Source organism: Actinia tenebrosa, unplaced genomic scaffold (assembly GCF_029948245.1).
Source record: "Actinia tenebrosa isolate PJP-AT-01 unplaced genomic scaffold, QUT_ActTen_1.0 PGA_scaffold2__45_contigs__length_23673736, whole genome shotgun sequence".
Taxonomy (NCBI): Eukaryota; Metazoa; Cnidaria; class Anthozoa; order Actiniaria; family Actiniidae; genus Actinia; species Actinia tenebrosa.
In genome coordinates this window covers 20,636,775-20,664,124 of record NW_028292579.1, presented here as the reverse complement: position 1 = coordinate 20,664,124, position 27,350 = coordinate 20,636,775, and the positions used below count along the sequence as shown (strand labels likewise).

The 27,350-nt window shown below is 38.6% G+C and overlaps 3 protein-coding genes across 3 annotated transcripts; all 3 read right to left on the bottom strand.

Annotated features, from left to right (window-relative positions):
- Window positions 1-235: 235 nt before the first annotated feature.
- Window positions 236-12,001, bottom strand: LOC116296440 (uncharacterized). The gene is made up of 8 exons (XM_089033841.1): window positions 11,829-12,001; window positions 6,571-6,852; window positions 5,737-5,877; window positions 5,071-5,313; window positions 3,237-4,287; window positions 2,367-2,547; window positions 1,710-1,943; window positions 236-1,392 (listed from the first exon to the last, which is right to left on the bottom strand). The coding sequence occupies exons 1-8, from the start codon at window positions 11,874-11,876 to the stop codon at window positions 1,215-1,217; spliced, it is 2,358 nt and encodes a 785-aa protein (XP_088889967.1). The 5' UTR covers window positions 11,877-12,001; the 3' UTR covers window positions 236-1,214.
- Window positions 12,002-15,200: 3,199 nt separating this feature from the next.
- LOC148909554 (uncharacterized) lies at window positions 15,201-19,280 on the bottom strand. Its single transcript, XM_089034175.1, has 6 exons — window positions 19,150-19,280; window positions 18,652-18,672; window positions 18,271-18,502; window positions 17,382-17,707; window positions 15,981-16,416; window positions 15,201-15,504 (listed from the first exon to the last, which is right to left on the bottom strand). Exons 1-6 carry the CDS (start codon window positions 19,199-19,201, stop codon window positions 15,201-15,203), a joined length of 1,371 nt encoding a protein of 456 aa, XP_088890301.1. The 5' UTR covers window positions 19,202-19,280.
- Window positions 19,281-22,882: 3,602 nt separating this feature from the next.
- Window positions 22,883-25,091, bottom strand: LOC148909553 (Golgi-associated plant pathogenesis-related protein 1-like). The gene is made up of 4 exons (XM_089034328.1): window positions 25,000-25,091; window positions 24,576-24,596; window positions 23,883-24,258; window positions 22,883-23,198 (listed from the first exon to the last, which is right to left on the bottom strand). Exons 1-4 carry the CDS (start codon window positions 25,043-25,045, stop codon window positions 22,970-22,972), a joined length of 672 nt encoding a protein of 223 aa, XP_088890454.1. The 5' UTR covers window positions 25,046-25,091; the 3' UTR covers window positions 22,883-22,969.
- Between the last annotated feature and the right edge of the window lie 2,259 nt (window positions 25,092-27,350).

Genomic DNA, 27,350 nt, shown 5'->3' with positions numbered 1-27,350 from the left:
TGGCCCATGTAGAAGGCGTTCTTTGAAAATGTATTTGAGGGTGTTAATAGGCCTGCGCATAATTGATTAAGTATTACAAAAAAACCATTATAAATCTCGCGCTTTTGATTGGTTGGAAAAGCGTGCATTATAAGAGCACACAGCACACGCGCGCGTTTTCACTGTGTCATAGTTCGACGATCAAGTAATAAATAAACAGTAATAATAGAATAAAATATTCAGTGACTCCGCTAACTTAATATTGATGTAGCTTTATTGATTTCGGTCATAAAGAAAAAACATTTACACATCCATTGGTGAAACCAAATTCAAAATCATATAAAATACAATCGAGTGGTTTTCGTATAAATGAGGAACGTACGGTACTTTATTACAGCATTCACAACACAACAAGATACGCAGTAAGATCCTCTTTATCATATTTAAAATCAAATAAATAATTACGAAAATACCTTGCTATACTGCGGCGTGGTACTTCTCTTAAATTATTCTTCTCTTCGTGTCCTAAAAAATCTCATCTATTGACATCATCGTCCTTAGCCACTTGATTAATTTCGCGCATGCGCATTAGTCCTCAGTCACGTGATAAATTTCGCACATGTATAGTAGTTGAAGAGCAGCTTTAGTGACTGTGAAAAATCAATGGCACAAAATGCGATATCTTGATTGGATGCGCGCGCTGTAATATCGTGAACTTTGATTGGTTCACCAAACGACGTCGATTTCATGTACCTTGACCGTGCCGTGTGCCGTGCTTGAGATTTCACAGTCATAGAAAATTTGCTTGTTACTATTATTTTTCTACATCAAGCAACCTCGAGACCTCGTTTTCTATGTCTATTCAACTAGTTATTACTGTATATCTTGAGATATATCAGCTATAGCTTCGTCTCTTTTGAAATTCTTTCTACAGAAAAAGACCCTTTTACTTTATGCGCAACGTTTCCCAATATAAGACATGCCGTTTTATACTTTATTTTTTTCATCTAGTGTAAAAATGAATAATGAAATGGGAAAACGTTGCGCGTAACGTAAACGGATCCATGAATACCATATACACCTAAGATTTGTTAAAGCTAAAAAACAAATTTTCAATTGCAAAATTCTGTACAATACATTCAATTTTCAATTTTAAAAATTCAAATCCTAAAGATTTGCGTCGCTTTTTAAACACGCTGCTCGCGCTTTTTCGGTCCTGGACTCAGCTTTCGTGATCAAGACTCGTACGATTCGAAGATGGCCACCCAGTCACTGTTGTCCCGCAATCCCGTTACAGGATCGACCCGCGGGTCAGGAGAGGGCACATCTGGGGTGACGCTTGTTCTCTCTGTGAACAAGGGGTTGTTGTACATGATTAGTTTGTCGTCTACTTTACGCGAGCCATCGTCGTTCCTGGAAAAGAAATGAAAAATATATTTGTCAATCGGCAACGAATATGCACGATTAATTAAGGGAAAAATATGAAAATAGTGCAGAGTCAGTGGAAAAGAGAATGTCAAATTGTCTTAGTTTCATTCGTCTTTTTTGTTCTTTCTATCTATTTGTCTCACTTTCTTTTCTCTTTTTATGTTTGCTTTGTCTGATCCGTCTGTCTGTCTGTATATGTGTCTGTCTGTCTTTATATATGTCTGTTTGTCTGTATGTATGTATGATACGCCTCTCTCTCTCTCTCTCTCTCTCTATCTTTGTGCTTATATAGAATGACATACCAAGAAATTTCTTGCAGATTAATAAACACATCTTTTTGTCTAAACTGCTCATCATCGTACTGTGACAACAAGTTAGGCACTCTGCTCTGTCGCTTTGCTTTTGGGTCCATATCTGTTTCCGAGTCTCCTCCGTTCTCGTTAGGAGTGTCCTCCTTTCGTTCAAGAGAATCTTGTCCGGAGGTCTGATATCTCAGATACGGAAAAGGTTTGGCCGGCCTCTTAACTTGTCTACGGCTATAAAAAATAAACAAAGACAATTATTTAGAATCAGCAATGCTGATCTCTTTTCCTGTATAAACACTTCCTGGGCCATCATCAAACTCTGAAACAACCTCTGCGTTGATCTAGCTCAGAGCACACATTGAACTTCCAAACCAATAGCATGTTGGTTTAGCGAAGGAAAAAATACCGGAGGGCCCATAGAAAATTCCCAAATAAACGGCATTGTCATATTAAAAGGGACCTAATCCATCTAGGCATGAAATTTCCCCAATTCAGATCACGTATCACCGTCTTGAGAATATAACTCTTTGTTTGAGTTGCATCCATAGTCATGTCTCTTTTCAAGCGCAGCCGTTAAACAAAGAAATGATACTCAAGGAAATGATCTGAAATTGGAAAACAGCGAATTAGTCTTATAGAGCGGAAAATACTGACCTGCATATGACAATGGACGCACCAACAGTTATGCAAATCAAGAGTAGAAATCCACCAAGAATCAGTGCTAATGATAGTTTATTCAGCTCTACACCTGAGTCGTCTCCTTTGCTTTCTTTGTTTTTTGGTGGTATTTGTGAAGTTATTGGTTCTGGCGTTGTTCCTGGAATTGTGGGTATCGCTAAATTTCGAAAATAAATATTTTTAATTATACTCAAGTTGATTAATAAGTGAGCAAGGCGCAATGGTAATACTATTGATAATACAGTGCACAAGGGTAATACTATTGATAATACACTGCGCAATGGTAATACTATTGATAATACGCTGCGCAATGGTAATACTATTGATAATACAGTGCGCAATGGTAATACTATTGATAATACATTGCACAATGGTAATACTATTGATAATACATTGCACAATGGTAATACTATTGATAATACATTGCACAATGGTAATACTATTGATAATACACTGCGCAATGGTAATACTATTGATAATACACTGCGCAATGGTAATACTATTGATAATACACTGCGCAATGGTAATACTATTGATAATACACTGCACAATGGTAATACTATTGATAATACAGTGCGCAATGTTAATACTATTGATAATACACTGCGCAATGGTAATACTATTGATAATACAGTGCACCATGGTAATACTATTGATAATACAATGTGCAATGGTAATACTATTGATAATACAGTGTACAATGGTAATACTATTGATAATACAGTGCACAATGGTAATACTATTATAATACAGTGCGCAATGGTAATACTATTGATAATACAGTGCGCAATGGTAATACTATTGATAATACACTGCGCAATGATTGTAATAATATTTTTCACCCACCTTCTTCACAGTGCCGTCCTGTCCAGCCTTTTAAACAAATCTTCTGCCCTGTTCTAATATCACAAGTAAAGTGTCCCTCAGAATCGTTTCTTGGTACACAATTCACAGTACAATTATCTCCGTACCAGTTTTCTAAACATACAATGTTTCCATCAATATCATTACATCTGTAATGTCCTGTACTGTCATCCCTTTCTTTGCAGAAAGTCAAACACTTTACTCCAAACCAGTTCTCGAGACAAATACGCTCGCCGTCTGAGTTCCGGCAGCGGTAGTACCCTTCTGAGTTGTTCTGTGGCTTACAGTATTTTGTACAATACGCGCCATGCCAAAAAGAATGACAACGTTTGCTCCCATCAGAGCCACAGTCAAAATGACCAAACCAATCATTATCGCGAGGAACGCAGTGATTGCTACAGTTTTCCCCATACCACTCCTGAAGGCAGATCTTTTGTCCCGTCTCTTGATCACATGTGTAGTGAACTTCGTCATCATCTCGAGGCTCACAGAACACTGTACAGTTGGAGCCATACCAGTTGCGCGCGCATATCAGTGTGTTATTAACTGAACATTTGGTTTGTGCTGTGGATTCGTTTTGTGGTGGGCAATACACATCACAGTTCTTTCCGAACCAATACGGCAAACATTCTTTAGCCCCTGTCTCGGGATTACAGGTATAATGAGTAGTAGAATCATTCCTTGGTATGCAGTACTTGTCGCAGTGACTGCCAAACCACCCGTCTAGACAAATTCTGCGCCCTGTTGTTGCATTGCAGTAGAATCCAGCAGTAGAGTCGTTTCTCGGTCGGCAGTCACACTCAAGTCCGGCCCAACTAGTCAAGCAGGTTTTTTTACCTGTCGTCGTGTCGCATGCGTAACTTGCTTTCGAGTCGTTTCTTGGCTTACAGTAAAAGTCACATCGGTTGCTAGGATACCAGTTGCTGAGGCAAACTCTGTTGCCATCTTTGTCACAGGTGTAGCCTGCCCCAGAGTCATTTCTAGCCATGCAGAATGTATTACAGGTTCTTCCATACCATCTTGTGCGACAGATCTTGAGGAAAATAGAATAGTTTTGAGTTACCTCTATTTTCCTGTCTATGATATACTTAATTCAATAAAGTTAATCACCAAAAAACTAAAAAGCTGAGCTCACTGAGGATCATGGGAAACTTTTCATATCGAACAAGTAGAGCTTTGTTGCAGCTTGAAGTTGCTCAGAAGAGGTGAGACTGTAACCGGTAAAAGATGTGCAAGTCCATAAACTATTATCAAGCGGTTCAAACATGCAAGATGTACCATAATCCTTGTCGGTCTAACTTTTGTAACATCACTGGTGACCAACTTTATTGAAATAATTATATGGCTTTCTTCCTAGCTGTTATCTAACTACTGCGCAGGTGACCTTCATCAAGGATACTGTGTAAAAAGTTCCTTAGTAAAGTAACAATCTATCTAACGTCGTAGACCCTTATCTAGCGAAATTCAATATGAAGCCGGCCAATTTACACACCAACAGCCCATCTACACTTACCTCTAAAGGGGCAATTACACGGAGCAACTTTCTCTGCAACTTGTCTTGCAACAGCGTTGCGACACAAGTTGCAAGAGTTTTTACATGATGCAACCGAGACAATTGTTGCCAAAAGTAGAAACGAATTTTACTTTTCGCAACATTTGCTGCAACTTGTCTCCCAACAATTTTTCAGATTGCACTGTAAGTTTCACGCTGCAATGCTCCATGCAAATGTGCCGCAACGATGTTGCATGACATGTTGCAGAGAAAACTGCTCCGTGTAATCGCGCCTTAATCGTTGATATAAAGTTTAGACATTACCTTACTTCCCGTGGTTGGATGACATGTGTAATGTCCGTTGACGTCATCATCCCGTGGCATACAGTATGTGAGGCAATCGCTTCCGTACCAACCAGATCGACACATTTTACTTCCGGTTTGTAAGTTACATGTGTAATGACCACGGCTATCGTCACGTGCAATGCAATATGTCGTGCATTGAGGTCCATAATAATCCCTATTGCACTGGACGCTGTACCGTAATACCATTGAACTTGGAATACCCTGTTGATACAAGATTAAAATTATACAGACTCGAAATACATACGCAGTCTATAGCGGCTTCGCACCATCACGTTATGGTAACCATGGCAGTAGGCAAAAACAATTGAATCTGGCCTAATCCGATTTACATGACAAAAAATTTCAGTTTGCGAGGAGGAAAATACTCTATTGTTGTGCCTCCTGTCATGGCTGCCATCATGTGATGGTACAAAGTTTAAGCCTCTATAGAGCGGCCCCTTGCAGTCCATGGAGATGCAATTCTCAGGAGATTGAAATCTTCAAAACAATCTAAAATAATCTTCAAATCTTGAAATAACCTAACGAATATTAAATATCTCCCTTAGTTTTGAAATTGAAAAGTGACATTGGCAAAAATCTACCCATTTTACTTCGATAATATATTTATTTAGAGTTTCTTTTTACCTTTACAGCTCTTTCTGTCCATGACTCTTGCAGAACACCAGCGGTAGGAGTGACAGGAATATCAATAGAATACTTGTCTACCAAGTCAGCGCTAGTTAATGTGTCATAATCCTTAACTTTTATCGAAACCTTAAGCCTCCCCTGTAAATGAAATAATGATCAGATTAAGTAAAACTCAATGTAAGACACCCACTTTCTGTTTTTTAAAAGCGCGCGTAACTTATTTGAATTGCATTTATCAGAGATATCTTTTATTTTAAATAACTTCAAACGGCTTGCCCAGTGCAAAACAATTGTGTTAGACTACATATTATAGTTTGCATGACATGCCCAGTAGTAATCACATATTCCAGGGCTTCCACGCATCATATAGTCTCCCACACAGCCGCTTTCAGTGTCGTCACGCAACGATTTCTCCCCTGAGTAGGAAAGCGTTGCGTGACGACACTGAAAGCGGCTGTGTGGGAGACTACGTATCATAATAACCAATCAGAAAAAAACTGCTTAACTTTCTCATTAATTGGGAGCGCAAGCTTTACGTGGGCACACGCACTTTCAGTTGCATCATTCGTATCCTAAATAACGGTTATTGTTATAATTTGTGTTTTATAAAAAAGAAAATAACTTGCTTGATGTGCTGTGTGGAGCTTGATATTAAGCACGTGTTGATTTGCAGAACACTCAAGAAGTGTCAAGAAGCACTCCGCTACGCGTTTTGCTTCTCCTAACGCTTCTTTCTTGCTTTATAACTACACAAAGCACGCGCGTTTTCTATTTCTTCAATAAAAAGCCCTTATGCAACTGGTAATATTTCTCTTAAAGAAAATGCATCACCTTCCAAGACAACAGTTCCTTTACTAAAGGATTATCGTGCGAGTTTCCAAGCTGTCCTTTTCCTTGCCTAAACACGATGTCGATAGTGTTATCCCATGTCCTGGTTTTAGCTGAGAAGACACAGTTGTCTGGTGTAGTTTCGCTCAAGCAAATCTCGAAGAAATAATTACACTGCATGCACAAAGGATCACAGCACTGGTTTTTGAAATCCTTGCTGCTAGGATTCGTAAAGCTGACAAGAAGAAGAGATACTTTTACACCTTGTCTTGCTTGTGCTATGCTCTGTATTGGAGAGATAATAAGAAGATGTATCAAGAGACTGAGGGGGGAGGCCGAGGGAACGTATAATGTTCTGCGCATGATCGAAAGTCTACTTCGAAAGGACCGAACAGAATCAAAATCATTTTGTAAAACTTAGAGACTCCTTTGTTTGTTTTCTTCTATATTCCTTCTTTCCTTCCATCCATGCATCCATGCATCCATGCATCCATGCATCCATGCATCCATGCATCCATGCATCCATGCATCCATGCATCCATGCATCCATGCATCCATGCATCCATGCATCCATGCATCCATGCATCCATGCATCCATGCATCCATGCATCCATGCATCCATCCATCCATGCATCCATCCATCCATCCATCCATCCATCCATCCATCCATCCATCCATCTACCATCCATCCATCCATCCATCCATCCATCCATCCATCCATCCATCCATCCATCCATCCATCCATCCATCCATCCATCCATCCATCCATCCATCCTTTCTTCCTTCCATCCATCTATCCTTCTTTAAATATTTCTTTCTTTCCTTCTCTTGTGTGTGTGTGGGGTGGGGGAGATGAGAGATAAAATTATTTATAAAACTCATGAATAATTAATGAGGAAAACACAATAGAAATTATTGTCCGTGGAGGAGGTTGTATATCTGATACAAAATCGTCCTGATTTGCTTAAACTTTAACTTCAAATTTCTTAGCCAAATTCAATTTTATCTTCAAAATTATAGTAGAACATCGGAATGTATACACCTAGACGTTTCACAAGTAATATACGATATTCGTGTCCGTGTTGTATCAGATATACAATCACTCGCCTTCGGCTCGTGGTCGTATATCTGATACAACACGGCCACTCATATTGTATAGATTACAAAGAAAATTGTTAGAACACTATTAAGAACTGCTGATTGTGACACAGTGGGAGAAAAACTGGAGACTCCGTAGAAAATTCTAGAAGCACAGAAATTTAACAAAAATTGTTGGAAGTGATGTTCATGAATAAAGGAACGATCTGTCAAGGCTGGTTTAGACACCGATGACCTTGTCTGTCGGCGGTCTAGCCTATATACTTCACATCTAATACTGTAGATATATACAGGTACATCACAAAATAAAAGGCCCATGTACATGTGAATACAGATTACTACATACGTAATGAATGCGTGTTGGAATAAAGTCCACTATAACGAGAACCTGGAACAAGACTAGCCTACAGGCTTAGAGTGACCAAATGTCAGCAATAGTCCAGTTCATTCCAAAATCCATACAGGTAAATCAGTAACGTATCGCAGGACACAAATCCATCGATCATTTACATCGATCATTTAATTTTTGACGAATTTCTACTTACTTAGTAATTACGTGTACGAACAAAGACTTTAAAAATATGAAACAGCAAGGTCACCAAAAGAGGTCCTTTTTTTTTTTGTCGCGTCCTTTTTGATTGTTCTTCTAGAATCCGTGTGTTTTTATGATATCAAGATAAAGGTTAAATTATCATCAAGTAATGCTACAGATTCAGTGTTATGTACACAGGGATTAGTATGCGATATTGTGTATTGTGTAATCCATAGTGACGCATGTAAGAAGGTCAACAATCATAACGCCACAAAGATCCTATAATTAAAGAAGCACGGAATCCTGTTTATTTTACCATACCAAGTGTACATGGATTTTAAAAAACGTAATTTGGCATTAAGGTTAAGTATACAATGTCAACTGATGTAGAAGGATTTTTGAAGAGTAAAGAGATGCCATAGAGTGCATACCATATATCCGAATACGTTAACCAACAAAATTGTACCAAATTAGTGCAAAGTTTTGTAGGTCTGAGGTCTACTGAGGTCTACTGAAGTTACAAATTTGTGCACATTTGTGCAATTTCTTACAAAGTATTTCAAGGATATATAGAATGCACTCTGCTATTGTGGCAGTTTAGGGTGATGATAGTGAAGGAGACCTTGTCCGTCAAACAGGTAACAATGGAGTTGAAAAGAAAATAGAAACTTATAATGCGTTTAAAGAACTCCTAGATCAGTTCTTTATGGTCGTTCCAAGTTTCGAGAATGTTGAAATGAAAATGGTGTTCATTGGCAAAATCCTTGACACAGTGATCATGAAATTCCATAGTTTGCCGGCAGTAACATACTATTTCCAATTGACCATTTCCTCTAGCTCAAAATATTTGTATATTAAGCTCTCATTTTTCTTTTTTAGGATCCTCTTCCTCGCTAGATATAATAATTTAATATAAATAGTGATGGCAAAAGCCAAATAAAATTCTGCAAGAAATCGTAGCAATACGACAGGGCCTGTATAGTAAATGTTTCAGTCTTCTGGCTGCCTTTTGTGAGGTCTTTTCCAGATTTCCGGCTTACCCTGCACACTGTCCTGATGACAGAATCAGACTCAAGAGGTATCGTATTAAAATCAAAACACTGACATTACTTAACCGGAAAAGGAAATTCGTGCGACCACATGACTGTAATAATAACTATTAACTACATAAACATATGGCTAGAGAACATGAAAATCCAGCATGTATATGGCTCGAACTGTGCTCTCTCTCTTTTTCTATCCCTAACTCTTTCTTTCTCTCTCTCGAATAGTTCGGTTTTCTCAAGATCCATCTGGGTGCCTACCAAGTATTCCTAAAGGCAGAATACAAAGACACTCATGCATAACTCTATTCGATGTGATAAAGTTAGACAACGTAAAAATCCACCGTGAAAAATCAGGGAGGTGGTCAAATGTTTAATACCGTTTTTTTATAAACAGACAATCCTCACCTCTCATAAAGCATCATGGCAATAATGCAAAAGACCTCGCCACAATCTTAATAAGCCTGGACCCATAACTAGATATATAAACTGCTAGTCTTCTTCATAGACGCCATGTTGGCCAAATTTGACGAGAGATTTTTATGAATATCTTCCCGTTATTATTCATCCAACATGGTGGCCATTAGATCGTAATACTGTAGTGGCCGCTAAACATGCAGAAAATGGTGGTCGCTAGTCTTACTAATAGAGCTTTTCTCTTGTGAATGTTTGCAAAATAGCTAATATCTGGACTTATTCCGTGTTGTCCAGAAAGACTAGAATACCCTACAACAACAACTAACTCACAGATCGAATTTGACTTTATCGTGAGAGGTTTTACGGAGTCGTTCTGTTTTTCCAAAACATGTCTAGTCATGGGAAATTCCTTACGATAAATAATCTTTCGATGTCTTGTCGTTTTCATAGTCAGTATTTGGTTGTTTGCCATATTGTTCACGCGAGTCCTATCCTGACGTAGCCTCCTTTGCAGCCGTTCTTAGGGTCGTCACGCAACGTTTCCCTAGGGAAACGTTGCGTGACGACCCTAAGAACGGCTGCAAAGGAGGCTAGTCCTGACGCGTCTCTGATGTTTTTAAAAATAATAGTTCGTCTCACGCGAAACATTCAGCCTGTCAAACACAGAGAAGTTTACGATGAGTGGAAAACGATACAGCAAACTCTTGTGGCCATACTGAAGATGTACCGTATCTTACCGTGGCTTTACCTACGCGCTGTGATGGAAGAATTAATCGAAAAGGTACAGCACGTCGTACCGTGTACGTAGTGCTGCAAGTCAGTAAAGTACGTTTCCCACTCAAATCAAAACCGCTCTATTCGTTTTAACGTCATTATTTAACAGGATGGTATGCGTTCTGCCATAAACTGTTATTGTCAAGATTTTTCTCGTCTTTAAAGAGTGAGTGTGGCTAGAGAAAACTGGTCTATGATGGCCAAGAAATAGGATACATAAGACCGGTCGGACAAGACAGGACAGTCCAATACCCTTCACATCCTCTATCCCTATACCACCTCAGTAATACGACCAGGAAGAATGGATCGACAACACTGTACAAAGCAATTACATATCACAACCAACTGAATAATACGATCAAAAAGAACGGTGTGACCACAGCACATAATACAAACACTTATCCCGACTACCTCAGCAGTTCGACCAGAGAGAATGAATCGACCACACAGAAACCTCGGTAATACGACCAAATAGTTTCTTACGACCATCAGGAGGTGTTCTTGTCTTAACACATCAGAATTCCATACCGTTATCGCAGCGGACAATACGACTAATAGTGAACGAAATTCGGAAAAGATCCAAATTTATGACGGAAAGACATAACGCATTTGAATCAATGCTAATATTAAAAAATAGAAAATATTAGAAAATATTAGATTAGGTAAGAAAATATTAAACTAAAGACTACACAAAAAATTATCAGGCGAACAAGCGAGTTTTCATAGTCTTCCCCCACGAAGATCGGTTTATTAACCTGGTATTGATTACAAAAACTTCTAAATGAGATGTTAGTAGAGTGTTGCGTACCCCAAGATAAAATGGATGAAATAATCACGAAGGATTGTGGACACTTTAATATAAGATCAAATAGAGAAGTCTTGATCTTTGAAACGCTTTTTTTGAAGGAGCAAGTGAAGATAACTTTTGTTGAACAATTATCAAATTAAAAAAAACTCGTTTCAAATCAAAACTTTTGGCGAAAATGAGCGATTGATTGAGCCCATGTATGCAAGACAGTAACGATATTTTTTGTTAGCGATGGGATGGTACAATCAAGTGTAGATAGTATTCGATGTATATAATATAATGAAGTTTTTAGATTGACTTCTGATATTTGTCAAGGAAAAAAAGAATAAAACCTGGGAAATAAACAAGGAATGATAGAATCGCTAAGTTGATTGAATCATTCAACACAGTACAACAACCTGGAGCACATGGTCTCATTAAACTAAATCTAAACACCCGAGAGATAGATGTATAGAAAACCAAGAAATCCAATATTATTCTATCAAAAATAAATAATTGAACTGAGATGAGTTTTTTATTTTATTTAGTCAAGAAAATTTTAAGTCTGGCAATAATTTAGTGTGCTATAAATTCAGATGGTAGTTCTTACCTTCAAACAGAGAACTCCACATGCTAGCAACAGAAGTTTAAAATTCATTTTCTTGTGAACACCGAATGAGTTCTTTCTTGTATTGAAGCGCTATTTCCTGACCTGGATCACCTATGCAGTTTAGTTGATGCCCGTGAAGTCAAATCTAGAGTATACGCCAAAAACATTGGACAACGAGTATAAAGCCGTTACTAAATGGAGTAATATGATATAACATGACGTTACGTGTACGATGTTTCCGGCGTGGTACGCCATATCTTGACCTCAGGACAGCGTACATTTCCGTACCGTTTGTACAAGGATATACTGGTAAGATTCACAAATATTTTTATAATGTAAACTAATCCGCATAACTTATGGTGTTTAGTTAGAGTGTTTGGATTTATCTTTTAATGTAGTTTTTAGAGTAGTTTTGTTATTTAAAAATAATCCGTGCGGCGAGCTGATTGAGGAGAACATTGCGAAAGAGTAGAGTTGGTTTGTGTGTCAGGAATAGATCTGGTAAGCATCGACTTATCCACTGGATAAGAATTGATCCGCCTATCCTGGATAAGGATTTATCCGCCGGATAGCGCTATCCAGGCTTCGTACAACTGGGCCCTGAAGCATAGATGTGGACTTTGAGAGTCGCATATCATAATATTGTCAAAAATAGAGGAACGGTTATAGGTATTATCTCAACGAAAGCTTATCGTAAAGAACCGAATTAAGTTATAAAAGAAAGAAAGAGAAGAGGAAAAGGAAGGAAGGAACTGAAGGAGAATCGGAAGTACAGAAACAAAGACGAGATCAACTTAAGCAGAGTATTCAAACACTTTCGATGTTCAGTTTCCAAAAGACTTTCAATCTCCAAAGAATTGAAAACCTTTAGTTATGTTCTCCAAATTGAGCTGCACTCACGTGCTGCAAGGTGTCTATAGACAACTTTGTGTGACCATTACTTTGATCGATCCATGATATCTCGCCTTGGATAAGAAAGGTTTTGATTAATTAAGAAGTCGAAACAAACTTGAAGGACTTTGGAGATAATCCATTGTAATCCGTGTCTAATTTATTACTTTTACTGATTTCTCAACTTACTGATTTCTCAACTCCAGGTCAATTGAGTTGCATAAGGTACCATACGCGCAGACGAAACAATATCATTTCCAAACACACAAATAAACACGAATTTCAAAGAGGTTATCTGAATTTCCGTCTCTGAGTCGTTTACTTTTGCCCTCGTCAATTAGGACTAGAGATTAAAATAACCTTTCTTGTGTAAAGTGATATTCGATTGCTCAACTCGGCTCTTATGAGTTTGCGGAAAAAATGAAGCAGTGTTATGTAAGTGATTTAAGTCCACTTAATCTCTTAGAATTGCTTAATCGCTGAACCAATTTTCGTGCGCATGGCTCAATTCAGTTCTTATATGAGAATACGGAAATGTTGAGCAGTATTTTGGGAACAGCTTTTTTTGCGCATGGCTCATATCTTGGCTTAACTTTGAGCAGAATAAAAAAATGCGCATATGATGAATATTTTCAGCTCGTTGCTGGTGGAAATCATTCTTTCTTTAACAATATAAATGAAGAATGACGTACGATGAGGAAGTATACGTCATAACACTATGAAAGAATCGAGTAATGCGTATAGCATTTCAATTGCATAGCGATCCTCGTGTTATTAGGTCCTTCTTGTGTCTCAATGCTTGGTTCTAAATAAAAACGTTAGGAATTGCTTGGGCGCTAAAAAAAAACGCGCAAAAGGAATATCTTTATCATAGGATAGAGACGTTAAGATCTGTGCGCACAGTTGCGCAATTCACTCGTTCAGAAACTAGAGCAGAAATATTCTCTTTTTCTCCTTCTGGGGGTATTTCTATCATGCTATAAAGACACTCTTTTTTGCTCCATGACAAGATGAAAAAAATAGTAAGTCGTTTCGGTAGGAGGGCCTAAAAGATGAGCATGGCTCTCGCTTGACTGAACCAGGGTGGTTTTCTAGGACCACACGTACAAGATCGTATTTCAAACCTTTCTCAATAAAGAAGGTTAAAAGCCATTCTGTTATAGACGCAAAGAAAATTAAAAATTAAAAAGATAACATCCCCTGCAAGGGATTATGCTGAGTCAAGTGTAGTCAAGTAAGATCATCTCTGGGTTCCTTTATACATTAATTGTCTACAACATTATAAAAAGCATTTCTTTAAAAGCAAATCAAAGAGCAGGAAGTGATTGATCAGCCTTCTCTCGGACCGGAGATTCGACTTTTCTTCGTGCATAAAAGCTATCCCTCTTTCTTCATTAGTAATTTTAGAACGACTTTTTGCTTCTCTGAGGTTTTCTCTATTCATAAACTTATGCATGTTTTTGTTGATCGTGTTTCTAAGTAAAAAGCTACCGTGCCCTGTCTCGAGTGGCACAAAATAGACTCCAAATGATTCATGGAGAGATTTATTCCCGGTATAGTGTGTGGTGTTATAATCAATATAAGTGCTGCACACTTAACGTGGTCTATTATACGATATCCCATACTTTTAAAGTGAAAAAAACTTTCTCGAGGATTGCTAAATTAAGATAAAAGATCCTTGACTTTTTCACCTTAAAAATATATATCTTGAGAAATATCTTTTTTATTCACGTTTCTCGGAGCGAGCATGTCGAAAGTCATGCTCAAGATGATGCGCATGCGCACTGGTCTCAATTTACTGTTACTGTACGTGTGGACGCAATAGGTAGAAGTGGATCAATGGTCAATTAAAGTTGATAGAGATCTTTCAAAGATAGTGGATGGACTAGCCTTCTCCGCAGGCTACTCCATATATTCTATATTCTCTGTTGGGATCCCTGTGTTACATTTTATGGCAGAGAAGAACCAGGAACGAGAGAGAGGAGGAGTGGGGACGAGGGAGAGAGAGAAAAAGCCTTCCCCCTTCGTCTTTTTTCCTCGCCACAGGAAGCCCAAGGAGTAAAAAGAGCCAAGAAAGACTAAAGAATACACTTGAAGAGGATCGAAATGAGATTAGGAAATAAAGTGGCAGATGATTTGCTATTCAGTTCAAATAGCCAATCAAATAGGTTTCAACATGGTGTGGCGGTTTGTAGTTAATCTTCTTGCATAGACAAGACTAGTGAGGGAAGACAGGAGTGTAAAGGGTGAGAGTCAGGATGGATATACTTAACAAATTACGCTTTTAATTTCCATCGACCCCTGAAACAACCTCTGGGATGATCTGAGTTTAGCATTTTAGGTTTTGCAGAGGAGTACGATCGAAGAACATGAGATGGAGTAGTTAGCAAATGTTTCTTTTAATTCCATAACTGAAGCATTCATACTACAAGACTGTCAGCTTCTTTATGATTCACTGAACTCGTTCTAGGGCTTGGCATTTCATCGGCGACCTCTCCACCATCCACCCCCACCACCACTACCACCACCTCCTCCCCCTCCTCCACCACCACCTCCACCACTACACGTGCTTGCTTTATCAAAGCTACCTTTCAGTACATTCTGTCGATACTGTCCTCGGTAGTTGCCCGCTCGTCTATATCGACCAACTACATAGGTACACCGACCACTGGTTGCTTTTCCCATCCCGAGTTCGGTGCTTCCCTTCCAGACGACTTGCGTGAAGTGACCCGTGCGACCGCTGAACCCACCGTTGTTGAAATTAAAGTAACACACCTCATCGTACCTGGAATGACAAAACACAGGGAGCCCATTTCAGATAATTTTCAAAAAATAACAACACCGCATTCCTTGATAGATGCTTTGAATCCTCATGTGTGGGCAGCCATGTTAGATGACAGAACAATAGAATCTCTTTACTCTGGGCAGTAGATAGCGCGTTATTGAATTAACTAAATATCTCTGTGTTCCTTGATAACAGACACATTTACTCGGGATTAGCCTCGTTTTAATGTCTCAACTCCCAGGGACACGGTGATAGGAAGGCACCCAGGAACAAAGAGGCAAGAACAATGGTAAGATAACGCGCAAAAAAGATTTTTTTAAATTATTTTCTTTAGATTTTGCCCGCAGGCTGAATATTTCTATATTTTTGGCCCACGATACGGCTGCCCTCAAACCCTCTACAGGACATCTTTAGGCATGCGAGGAGCATGGGTATGAAGAAAAGTTTTTCTTTATTATTTAGTTCCAGGTACTTACCACATCTTAGTGGCAGCAGCAGCAGAGAATTCTCTTCCACAATACATGGCCAGATTCTCACCATCTCGAGAATTAGAATGAGTAAGTCGACCCCTTCTTGCTATCTTAGCAGCATAAGCCTCAGCTTCACGGTTCATTTCAGCATTCAGGGTCATGGCGGGCGCGCTATGAATGCGACGGTACTCGTTGTGCTTGTTTAAACCTTCTTGTGCAAAGGAACTGCTTTCTCCGCCACTTCCGCCGCTACCTCCACTTCCGCCTCCGCCACTTCCGCCGCTACCTCCACTTCCGCCTCCTCCACTTCCGCTTCCTCCACTTCCGCCACTACAGAAATTGCAAGCTTTTTTACAATTGATTTTCATGTAATTACGATAGCTGTCACAGTATCCATTTGATTTCCAGTACTCACAGTTCTTGTTATTGTCAAAACAAGTTCCTGAAAAAGGTAAGAAAATTATTTAAAAAATACTTTAATTTCAAAATAAATGATACTTATATATTCAATAGATAGTAGTTTTAGATTGAGTGCAACGAGTTTATTAGTGCTGTACACTATTTAGTGTTACCCTCTTATTATAGTATTATAATATGATAATGATATTAATATATTAATATTTTGAAAAAATACTATTATATTAATTATAGTACACTCAACAAAATTACTCAACTCTGATTGGTCGAGAGGAGTACAATTATAGCGTTAATTGTACTCCGTTGGAGTACCGAATTAAGTCGCTATGGCAACACGGCCAAAATAATGTCAAAACAATTATTTTCTATCATTTTGTACTTAAAAAACATAAATAAAATTTTAAAGCCGTAAGAACTAATCTTTTTTATGCATTTCAGTTGCGCGATGGACTGAAAATCGGCCGCCAAATAGATAAAGATGAACGGTGTCGCTCCGCATTCTTTACTGAAATTTTGTTGAGTGAACTATAAATAAAAAATCGCACGATCTTCTCGTACAATTAGGAATTAATAGACACTCGTAATGTTTTGAAAGTTCTTTAATTGCACTCGCCTAAAGGCTCGTGCAATTACAAGAACTTTCAAAACATTACTCGTGTCTATTAATTTCCAAATTGTACTCGAGATCGTGCGATTTCCTATACTGCGATTCTTTTGGCCTGCGGAGCAGGCATTTGAGCATGCGCGCATTACTACTACACGGCTTCTGCAGTCTCCTTTCCTTCTCTCGTCCGTGGAGAAGGTAAAAGGAGATTTTGCTCGTATGGTATTTTGTCTCATGATCGCAGCGGGTCATTTGCAGAAGAACAACGCGTTTAGATTGCAATAAAGATGCTAGTCTTTATCAGGTGATGGTGTGGACTAGATGATGGATTAAATGATGTGTCTGTTATATAGCACCCATCTAAGCACGCGCAAAGATTTTCTCACCTTCTGTGGTTGGCAAGGGAGGAGGGGGAGGGGGGTTTGGAGGCCCTTCCGTCACAGGAGGCAGACTTGTACATGGCTCCCCATTGGCCCTGCAGTAGCTGTTGTAGTCAAAACACCCTTTTGCAACGTTGCTTCCAAAGCTTCCCATCATGTTGCCTGCAGCCCTGTAGCGCGCCACGATGTAAAAACACTTTCCCCAACGACCATCCTTGGATGCAACTCCAATACCAAGCTCTGTACTGCCTTTCCATACGAGTTGAGTGAAGTGACCGGTACCGCCTACGTATCTGGGATTAGTGAAGTCGAACTGACACACTTCTTTATACCTGTATTAACCAATAGATAAAGAGTATTCAAATGAATACTTTACTATGATTGGCTGAGTTAGAAATGGCAATGAAACTGAGCGCTCAGGTTTCTTTACTTTGAAAACTGTGTCACCCCCTAGTAAAGAGTAAAGTTCTTTTCTCTCCCCCTTTCCCTACCCCCACCTCCCCACCCCACCCCACCCCACCCCCCTTCTTTCTCTCTCTTTTACTAATACTACTTCTTCTCCTTCTCCTTCTCCTTCTCCTTCTTCTTATCTTTCTCTTTCGTTCCCCTCAATAGTACCCTTCACAGTCCCCTGCGCCATCTTGAAAGGTAGCCGTGCCTTTGCATCGAAGCGAGACGAACAGTGAGCTTGCAATGATAGAGAGATGTGAATAATTTTCCAAGGTGTTAAAAAAAGGTCTCTATCATTGCAAGCTCACTGTTTGTCTTGCTTCGATGCAAAGGCACGGCTACCTTTCAAGATGGCGCAGGGATCTGTGAAGGGGACTATTCTCCCTTTAAACTATTTTATTTCCTGTCCCTTTCTTTCTTCCCGTCACATAGAAATCTTACTAACCACATATCAACTGCCGTGGCCCCAGTGAAGGACCTACCACACGTCATAGCCAGGTTTTCTCCCTGGCCTGGCCGTTGACTGGAACTAGAATGTTGTAAGGATCCCATACGTGCTAGCCGTTCTGCGTATGCCTGGGCTGATCGCGTCATGTCAGAACTCAACGTCATCATTGGCGCGCTGTGAGCGCGACGAAAATGGTTGTGTCGGTCCAGCGCTTCTTGCTCGTAACTCGCTGTTAAAAGAATGATAGATACATGTGAATAAAGTGTTACGCGACAAGTTACATGATTTTAAAAGAACAAGATAGGAAACACTAGTCAGTGAGGGAAGGAGGAAAGAAGGGAAAATAAAACATAAAAAATTCACTTCCATCTAACTTACCATGGCTAAGGCTGACCAAACCTGTCAACCAAAGGAATAAAATAGAAAATTCGTAAGTAGAGTCGGCGGGACAACACAAAAAGAAACTAAAGAACTATACATTTTAATTACTAAACAAGGAATTTTACGTCATTTTGTGATAGAAAAATAAAAATAAATGATAGGAGAAGAAAGAAAAAAGATTTTTTTCAAACTTGTTGGCCAAAATGAACTACATGATTGAAACCTTTTCAAATTCTTACAGCGCATTTGATCTATTCTCATATATTTTTGGTATATATTTTTACGTGCAGTTTAAAGAGCTTTTAAACGCCTTTTTGGTAAAACCAGCCAGCTTCGTATCGAAATGTGTTGCTTTAACACTTTAGGAAAGCCCGTGCGTAGAAGTATGTGGTCATACTTTTGCGCGTTGCGCTGTAATTCTATTGCTACTTTATACCCATTCCAAATTTCTACAAAATGACCAAGTTATTCAAAAAATCAATCCCTACGACTTACCTGATAAAAGAATTGGGATAACCAGAAAGCGCAAAAACGTCCCCATTTTCATATCTTAAAACTGAAGCGAGCTCAGCTCTTGGTACGATTTGTAGGATGTTCTCCGTAGTTTTCGTGTGAGTTGTTTATATAGCTTGTAAATATGGTATGATTCTAAATCAATAATGCTCTGTGTTTACTGTTGTTTGTTGCTACCTGAAAGCTGTGCAAACGGCGACGAAGATGACAGTGTTCTTTACATGGTCCATGCTGGATGGATCAACCTGTCTAGATAGGTACAAGAGTCTTTGTATTTCAGGATTTAGAAGTAGAAAATTATGACTTTAAGTCTGACAAGTAGACCTCCATGTTAAAACAATGAGTCTTGAATTTTTGAAGACAGGTTTCCAGGAAGGCGATGGTACTTGATTCGCCCCATGCCCCGCCACTCTCTTTTCTCTGACTCTTTTTCTTTTCTCCGTTGTTTTTTAAAAGTTTAAGTTTTATGGAGTACAGATAAGTCAAATAAAGAATATGTTTTTCTTGTTAAAAATCGGCGATCGAACCACGTACGATCTTTTCCTAATCACACACTTTTCTCGCAAGATACGCCTTTGTCAGTCTTCGTAGGAACCAGAAAACACGAATAAAAAAGAGTAATTTAATAAAATAAAACAATTTCGAAAGTAAAAATTTTTATTATATGATTACCTATGAAATATCTATTTTTCTCTATTTCGAAAAATTGATATCTTCACACGTGAAAATAACATGTGTGAAAATAACACCATTGCGATGGCTATTCAAAAATACACGGAAAGAATTGCCTGAAAAAGCCAAAACATACTTTCATTGATAATTATATAATAAACAGAATATTACATGGGCGCTTGGAGATACGAAATGTATCTTCTCGTGTTGAAAATCTCTCACTCGTTTACTGCGCTTTTCAACACTCGAAGATAAATTTCGTATCTCCACGCGCCCATGTGATATCCTCTATATATCTTCCAAACATCAAAAAGGTAAACTGCAGTTGTTAGTAAAAGAATATGAGTCACTATGCTGACTGTAGAGAGCGAGAGAGACTTGCTGAAGTACGTAGTGCGACGACTGAATCAACAAAAGATCATCTGGATGACTCTTGTCGCCTCAGCTGTGATCGTTAATGCGCATGCGCGTAAAATGCAGCAATCTGAACCAAGATTATTGTTCCAATGCTCCAATTTTGAATTCTCTGAATTTTCCTCGATTTTGTTTAAAATATATGTTCATGTTTTCCAGTGAAGGTTCGCGAAATTTTAAACTGTTTGTATTGTTGAAGTTGTGTATTCTTTACTTTCACATTTGTGATATATTAATCTGACACTGGAAGAAAGCTGACCCCGCATATATTGTGTAATTTAAAATGAAATTTGTACGCAAACTAGGCAAAGGTATTCGATGTATTGATGAATTATAGTCTCTCGCTCAGCCGCTATTAGTGTCGTCACGCAACGCTCAACCATATTGTACGAATTCGAAAATCGTCTATTTTATTTTGATTCATTTTAAATGAAATTTTAGCGAATGAATAAAAGGGCGCAAAAGGTATTTGATGGATGGATGAATTATAGTCCAGTACGCAGCCACTATTGCGTCGTCACGCAACGCTCAACAATCTTGAGAGTTTCGTGACGACACTAATATTGGCTGCGTGACTAGATGAACGGATAAATACATTAAAAAACATTTTTATGGCAGTGAATGGAATTCGTAGAATGATAGATAGGAATAAATAGAATGATATATAAATAAACCCTAGTTTAAGAATTACTAGTTGGAGACGTGCGTTACTGCATGTGTGAATAAATTAAAAGACCATATCCAAATAATAAGTTACGTAATAGACAGTTTTTCGATGTGACGTAAGGGACGGACCATTAGACAATTGAGGAGGTGTTGCGTAAATCCCCCCCAAAAAATCGAGCAAGTACTCCACCTACGATAAAATATCTCGCAACCTCTCCTTTCAGATAAGAAATATCGAGCAAACACAATTGAAAATTGAGTGAAGGAGGGGTTGTTACGCAAAAATAAATATTGTATAACATAAATTCCTGTACCCCCCTCCCCCCTAATATTATTTAGTGGTGCATCCCTAAAATATGTTGTTAACGATGTGAAATTTTCCCCATCCTATTCCCAAACCGTCAAATCCCTCGCTTTATTCCAATTCCTTTCGTAATTTCATATCCCTCGTCATTGTAAATTATGTTATCATATTCTCTATATACAAATCACTGCCTCTAAATACAGTACATTGATATTGAACGTCCAACGATCCACTAATGCAGTAAATATCCTATGAATACTATGAACACCTTGAATCCACACTCCAGTCATTTTGTTTACATGATCTGATAGCAATTTCGATCCACATCGTGTGATTTGATGATGGTCGGTTCCTGAATGAAACGAAGTTGTGGTCTCATAACGCGACAGCTTATTTTTAATGTTGAACTGAACGCGCAAGCGAGAGAAACGTTGTAGAACAAATATCAAAAAACTATACGCACAATTAACAAGCCAAACGAAGTTGTGATGACAAGTACGTTTGAGTTAGTATATAGTGTTTGTAATAATGAAAATATGGCTTACCTCTTGAGTATGAAGACTAAAATATCTAGGAATCGATTAACCATGATGACAGTAAAGTAAACTGTTTGCAGTGAGCCTCTTGAATATCTCTGATCTTCTTCGTTAGTGCGCAACTTAACCACACGAAGGAAAAAAAAGTAAGAATATGTGAGTGCATTTTCTACTTAAAAATACATAGATTCGTGTAATTAACGAGCGAACAACAACGGAAACGTGTGACTAAAAAGGTGCCAAAACCCGCCGATCGTTTATCACGCACAAGTGCAAAATATTCAGAAAGTGATGAATTTACTTTAACACGTAGACTCGTACTAAAACTTTTATGTGTGACCGGTGAATCATATCTCAAAAGTGGACTGACCTTAACCCTAACCCTAACGCAAACCTTAAAACCTAGCCCTAATCCTAACCCTAACCCTAACCCTAACCCTAAACCCTAACCCTAACCCTAACCTTACCCAAGTTGGGGTTAGAAACCCTAGCGCAAAACCTAACCTTCAACCCTAACCCTAACCCTAACCCTAACCCTAACCCTAACCCTAACCCTAACCCTAACCCTAACCCTAACCCTAACCCTAACCCTAACCCTAACCCTAGCACAAACTTTAACCAAGTTGGGGTTAGAAACCCTAGCGCAAAACCTATTCAAGCTACTTTGACTAATTAGGAAAAGTATTTGAAACTACCTTTTTATCCGTCCATCGACCAAATGAGTGAAACCAAGCGAGTGTGACAAGAAGAGAGTGACGCTTATGTCGATGGCCTTTTATAGCACAAGCTGCCCCACTGAGCATGCGCAGTACTATTCAAATGGAATGGGGTGAAAATATACTGGGAAAGAAATATAAATAAGGACCGTAAGTTAGATTCTTACGACTAATACGTCACCCTCGTCACCCTCTATTTATTTTATTGTAGTGTAAGTGGCAGCCATGTTGGATGATATTCTTTAATATTTCGAGGGGAATAAAGAACTTTTCATCCCTAATCACCAGGTTGAAGTGAAGGCATATGAAAGATATGTTGGGTGCTGTTATCAGGGCTATATATTTTTTTCTCTTGTTAAGAGATCTACCAATAACGTGAGGTTAATCAATGCAACACTACGCAAACATAATAGGATTTCTTTTACTATTTATTAACTATCACATCACGTGACTACATCACGTGACTATCACATCACATGACTTTTACGGCTCCCTTAGCTGCACGTCCTCGCTTTGTCAAAGCTGCCTTTCAGTACATTCTGTCGATACTGTCCTCGGTAGTTGCCCGCTCGTCTATATCGACCAACTACATAGGTACACCGACCACTGGTGGCTTTTCCCATCCCGAGTTCGGTGCTTCCCTTCCAGACGACTTGCGTGAAGTGACCCGTGCGACCGCTGAACCCACCGTTGTTGAAATTGAAGTAACACACTTCATCGTACCTGGAATGACAAAACACAGGGAGCCCACTTCAGATAATTTTCATAGAGAAAAAATCAGTGGTTGTTGGTGCGCATGCTCAAAACACTGTTTGTTTAAGGAATATAAAACGTGCGCGTATGTCTCTGTGCTGTGACTTGCTTTTCGAGTGCTCTACAGCTTCCAAAGTTTATATATCATTTTAGAGAGACATAAGCAGTCGTTTTATATTGCGCGCTTACATAAATCATTTTTGAGCGATTTTGCGCGAGCGCGTCTGTGTCCTCTGACACAAACAAGTTGGTAGCCAGCCAATAAACGCGCGCGTTATATATATCTACATTTATACATATCTACATATCTAACTTTTAGCACTGTTAATGGTTAAAAAACACTTATTTCCAGTACGGTCAACCAATAGACCTCCTCGGCTTGGGCGTTATGCTGACGCATTTCAAACCACGTGTCTTTCCCCCTTAGAGTATCATTTCTTTGTTTAACGGTTGCCCAAACAAAGAAAGAATCTTATTCTCAAGCCGGATGACACGTGATCTGAAATAGGTAAACATAACGCCCACGCCAAGGAGGTCTATTAATACCAAATAAATTTTAAAAATGAATCGACCAATGGTTGTCAGTGCGCATCTTCTAACGCAACATAGAATGTATGTAGTGCGTATGCGCAAATGGAAACTTGAATTCCATACCACATTTTAGTAGCAGCAGTACCGGTCAAGTCTTGTCCACACATGGCCAGGTTTTCCCCATCAGAAGTTGATGAATGGACCAGGTTTCCACCACGTCTGGCTAACTCGGCAGCATAGGCTGCGGCCTGACGTGACATCTCAGAATTTAGAGTCATATCTGGTGCGATGTGGATGCGGCGATACTTGTTGTGCGCCTCCAAGGCATCTTGTTCAAACGAGCCACTTCCAGAACCACCAGAGCCACCAGAACCACCCGATCCGCCGCTGCAGAAATTGCAAGATTTTGGGCAATTTGTTTTCATCCAATCTGGATAGGTGTTGCAATATCCATGGGACTGATAATAGCTACAGTGCTGGTCAAGATCCAGGCATTCTCCTACAGATATGATAGTACTATGCAATGAAACATGGGATGACGGACGGACGGATGGATAGATGGATAGATGGATAGATGGATAGATGGATAGATGGATAGATGGATAGATGGATAGATGGATAGATGGATAGATTGATAGATGGATAGATGGATAGATGGATAGATGGATAGATGGATAGATGGATAGATGGATAGATGGATAGATGGATAGATGGATAGATGGATAGATGGATAGATGGATAGATGGATAGATGGATAGATGGATAGAAACATGGAAGGGATAAATGAACAACTTCGATTTTGTTTTCAAAACTTACCATTGCTACCTTTGAATGCACCTGTAATAAACACGGAAAGTAACTTCGTCAGATATTTATTAGAAATAATATTAATGGGCGAATACTGCAAGGCCTACATTATTCCCCCTAAATCAGAGTAAACGCAGCTCTTAAATAAAATCTAAATTCATGATCACTTCTTTATATTTATGTATTATTAACTGAACATTCCCGAGCGAGTTACGCCTCGCACTTTGGACTTGCATTGCTTCTCTCGGAGTATTTAAGATTATTTTACAAGGAGTTCTAGCTTTTGGGATGTGATTTCAAATATTAGTGCACATGCCGTAAAACCATGAAATAAAAACGAAGTTGATACTGACAAATAGTACTGTTTAGTGACATACAAATGGTAGAATGGTAAAAAAGACAGATTACTTTGAAAAGTTTTTGAAATGCTTACCTATCAAAAGGAATACTACCAATGTACCCTGTAAAGAGAGACTCATTTTCAACACGTTTTTCTCTACAACCTGTACGATTAGTCTCCACGGCTTTGGTCGACGACAGAATGAAGCTTGTCAGTCCCATACAGCCCGTTTTATACACCACAGACTGTAATAACTGTAAAGTATTTGAGTGAACATTGTTAATTATCTTGTAGCTGGATAAATACAGTTGCATTCGGCCTCGATGGTAAAAGTTAAAGCACACTTTAAATCGGTTTAGAATTAATGAAAGTGTTTATCAGAAAGTATTATGAGGAAGATTATCTTTGAAAATTCATGAGTTGACTGGATTCAGCTGCATCGTTAAAAAGATAGTAAAGAATGGAAAACAGAAAGAAAGAAAAAGAAAAAAGAAAAGAAAAGTCGAAAAAAGTGAGGAAGAGCAGAAAATAAGATTGAAGAAAAATGTGCAAAGAAAAATACAAATAAAGTCTAAAAAAGATCTAGAATTAAGAAAAGAAAAGAAAAGAAAAGAAAACGAAAAGGAAAGGAAAGGAAAGGAAAGGAAAGAAAAAAGAAAAACTGGGAAATGATAAGGAACGTCAGAGAGAAGAAAGGGAGAAAATTTAAAATATAAAAAGTAAATAAAAAGATTTAAAGTAATAAAAAAATAAATAGGAAAAAATAGGAAAGACCAACCTTTCAAACTGTTATAATAGTCGGTATGTAAACACATAGTATCCCACGCCACAACTAATATCCAAGTAATTAAAAGTCATCCATTACTTGCCTCCGTGAGTATGACTCGTTCAACACCTGTTGACGTGAACACACACAACAAGAATTCAAATTATCAAAGTCTAAGAAACCCTTAATCTTGTATGTCTTACGTATTAGCTTCAATGTAAGCCGCTATCAGGTGAGAAAACACAGCATTCAAACTTTAGCGCATGCGTATCGGCATTTTTAAGCAGGCGCACGCGTCTGTTTCCCGCCTTTTGTTAAACGTAGTTTGTTTGAAAAAAGTTGTTGACGAAACTGCTTTGATTTTTAGCTGGCGTCAATCAAAGTAAATCAATCAGTACCTTTTATTCTTTTATTTTTTCCTTTTATTGGTGCCATTTAACAAAAGATTTCTCGTGTAACAAGTGTGCTACGAAATGCAGTTTTATTACGATCTCTCCAAACAGGTTGTAGAAAGTGTGTTTGCAGTCCAATATATTTCACCCATGGGAATCAAAATGTCATTCATTTGCTCTCAGTTAATTAATCAGCACGTGATTACTAGGCTGCAAAGAAGATCTTGCTTTCTTTTATTGTTTTAATTATTTGTCTGGACATGTCAAGTTCTTGTCTAAGATCACTCCTAGGTCACTTACTTTAACAGATACATCTATGTTGGTTCCAGCGAGTGAGAAGTGTGCAAGTGGACCATATACAGTCCTTTGACTAAACGTTGTCGTTTGATCGGCTTCATCCCTACGCGCCTAGACCGAAAAGGATCATGGGGATAATTAATTCACAGTTACTAGCTGCCGCATATGTTATCTAACACGTCTTGAGCTCGCTGTTTTCGATCCCATTTAATTTGCTAAAACCATGCCTCGAGCATACGGCGAAGATTTAACGCTGGCGAGCAGTTTGGATGGCGCAAGTTCTGGGTAGTTTACCCGTTATCCTTTTCGGTCTAGGCGCGTAGGGATGATCCGATCAACGACAACGTTTAGTCAAAGGCCTGTATGTTTCCTGTTAAAGCAAGAAAGTCAGGTTGCTGAAGGGATTACTTAATAGAAAGCTTGCCGTTGAAATGTCGAAGTTCGCAGACACGAACACAACGGCAACGCTGTAATTTATTATCGTGTTCAAATAAAAGCCATTTATTATTATTATTATTATTATTATTATTACCATAACCATCAATATTATCATTATTATCATCATCATCATCATCATCATTATAGTGAGGGAGACAGTACCAGTAACCAGAGCAGGAGAGTCAGCACAGCAGCAGCAGTCATGAGTGAGGAGTAGTAGTACCAGAACCAGCAGAGAGCAGTATCATCAGCAGCAGCAGCAGCAGCACAGCATAGGATGGAGAATTATTACCATAACCATCAGTATTATCATTATCATCATCATCATCATCATCATCATCATCATTATTATTATTATTATTATTATTATTATTATCATAACCATCAGTATTATCATTATCATCATCATCATCATTATTATTATTATTATTACCATAACCATCAGTATTATCATTATCATCATCATCATCATCATCATCATCATCATCATTATTATTATTATTATTATTATTACCATAACCATCAGTATTATCATTATCATCATCATCATC

What these genes read in the sequence shown, in the direction of transcription:
- LOC116296440 (XM_089033841.1), bottom strand. Translation starts at nt 11,876, where the DNA reads ATGAATTTTAAACTTCTGTTGCTAGCATGTGGAGTTCTCTGTTTGAAG. An exon ending in GGACAGAAAGAGCTGTAAAG is followed by an intron (nt 5,314 to 5,736) that starts GTAAAAAGAAAC and finishes TTGTATCAACAG; the next exon opens with GGTATTCCAAGTTCAATGGT. An exon ending in ATCCAACCACGGGAAGTAAG is followed by an intron (nt 4,288 to 5,070) that starts GTAATGTCTAAA and finishes ATTTTCCTCAAG; the next exon opens with ATCTGTCGCACAAGATGGTA.
- LOC148909554 (XM_089034175.1), bottom strand. Translation starts at nt 19,201, where the DNA reads ATGAAAATGGGGACGTTTTTGCGCTTTCTGGTTATCCCAATTCTTTTA. An exon ending in TTTGGTCAGCCTTAGCCATG is followed by an intron (nt 18,503 to 18,651) that starts GTAAGTTAGATG and finishes TTCTTTTAACAG; the next exon opens with CGAGTTACGAGCAAGAAGCG. An exon ending in GCTGCTGCCACTAAGATGTG is followed by an intron (nt 15,505 to 15,980) that starts GTAAGTACCTGG and finishes TTGTCATTCCAG; the next exon opens with GTACGATGAGGTGTGTTACT.
- LOC148909553 (XM_089034328.1), bottom strand. Translation starts at nt 25,045, where the DNA reads ATGAGTCTCTCTTTACAGGGTACATTGGTAGTATTCCTTTTGATAG. An exon ending in TGCATTCAAAGGTAGCAATG is followed by an intron (nt 24,259 to 24,575) that starts GTAAGTTTTGAA and finishes TCATATCTGTAG; the next exon opens with GAGAATGCCTGGATCTTGAC. An exon ending in ACTGCTGCTACTAAAATGTG is followed by an intron (nt 23,199 to 23,882) that starts GTATGGAATTCA and finishes TTGTCATTCCAG; the next exon opens with GTACGATGAAGTGTGTTACT.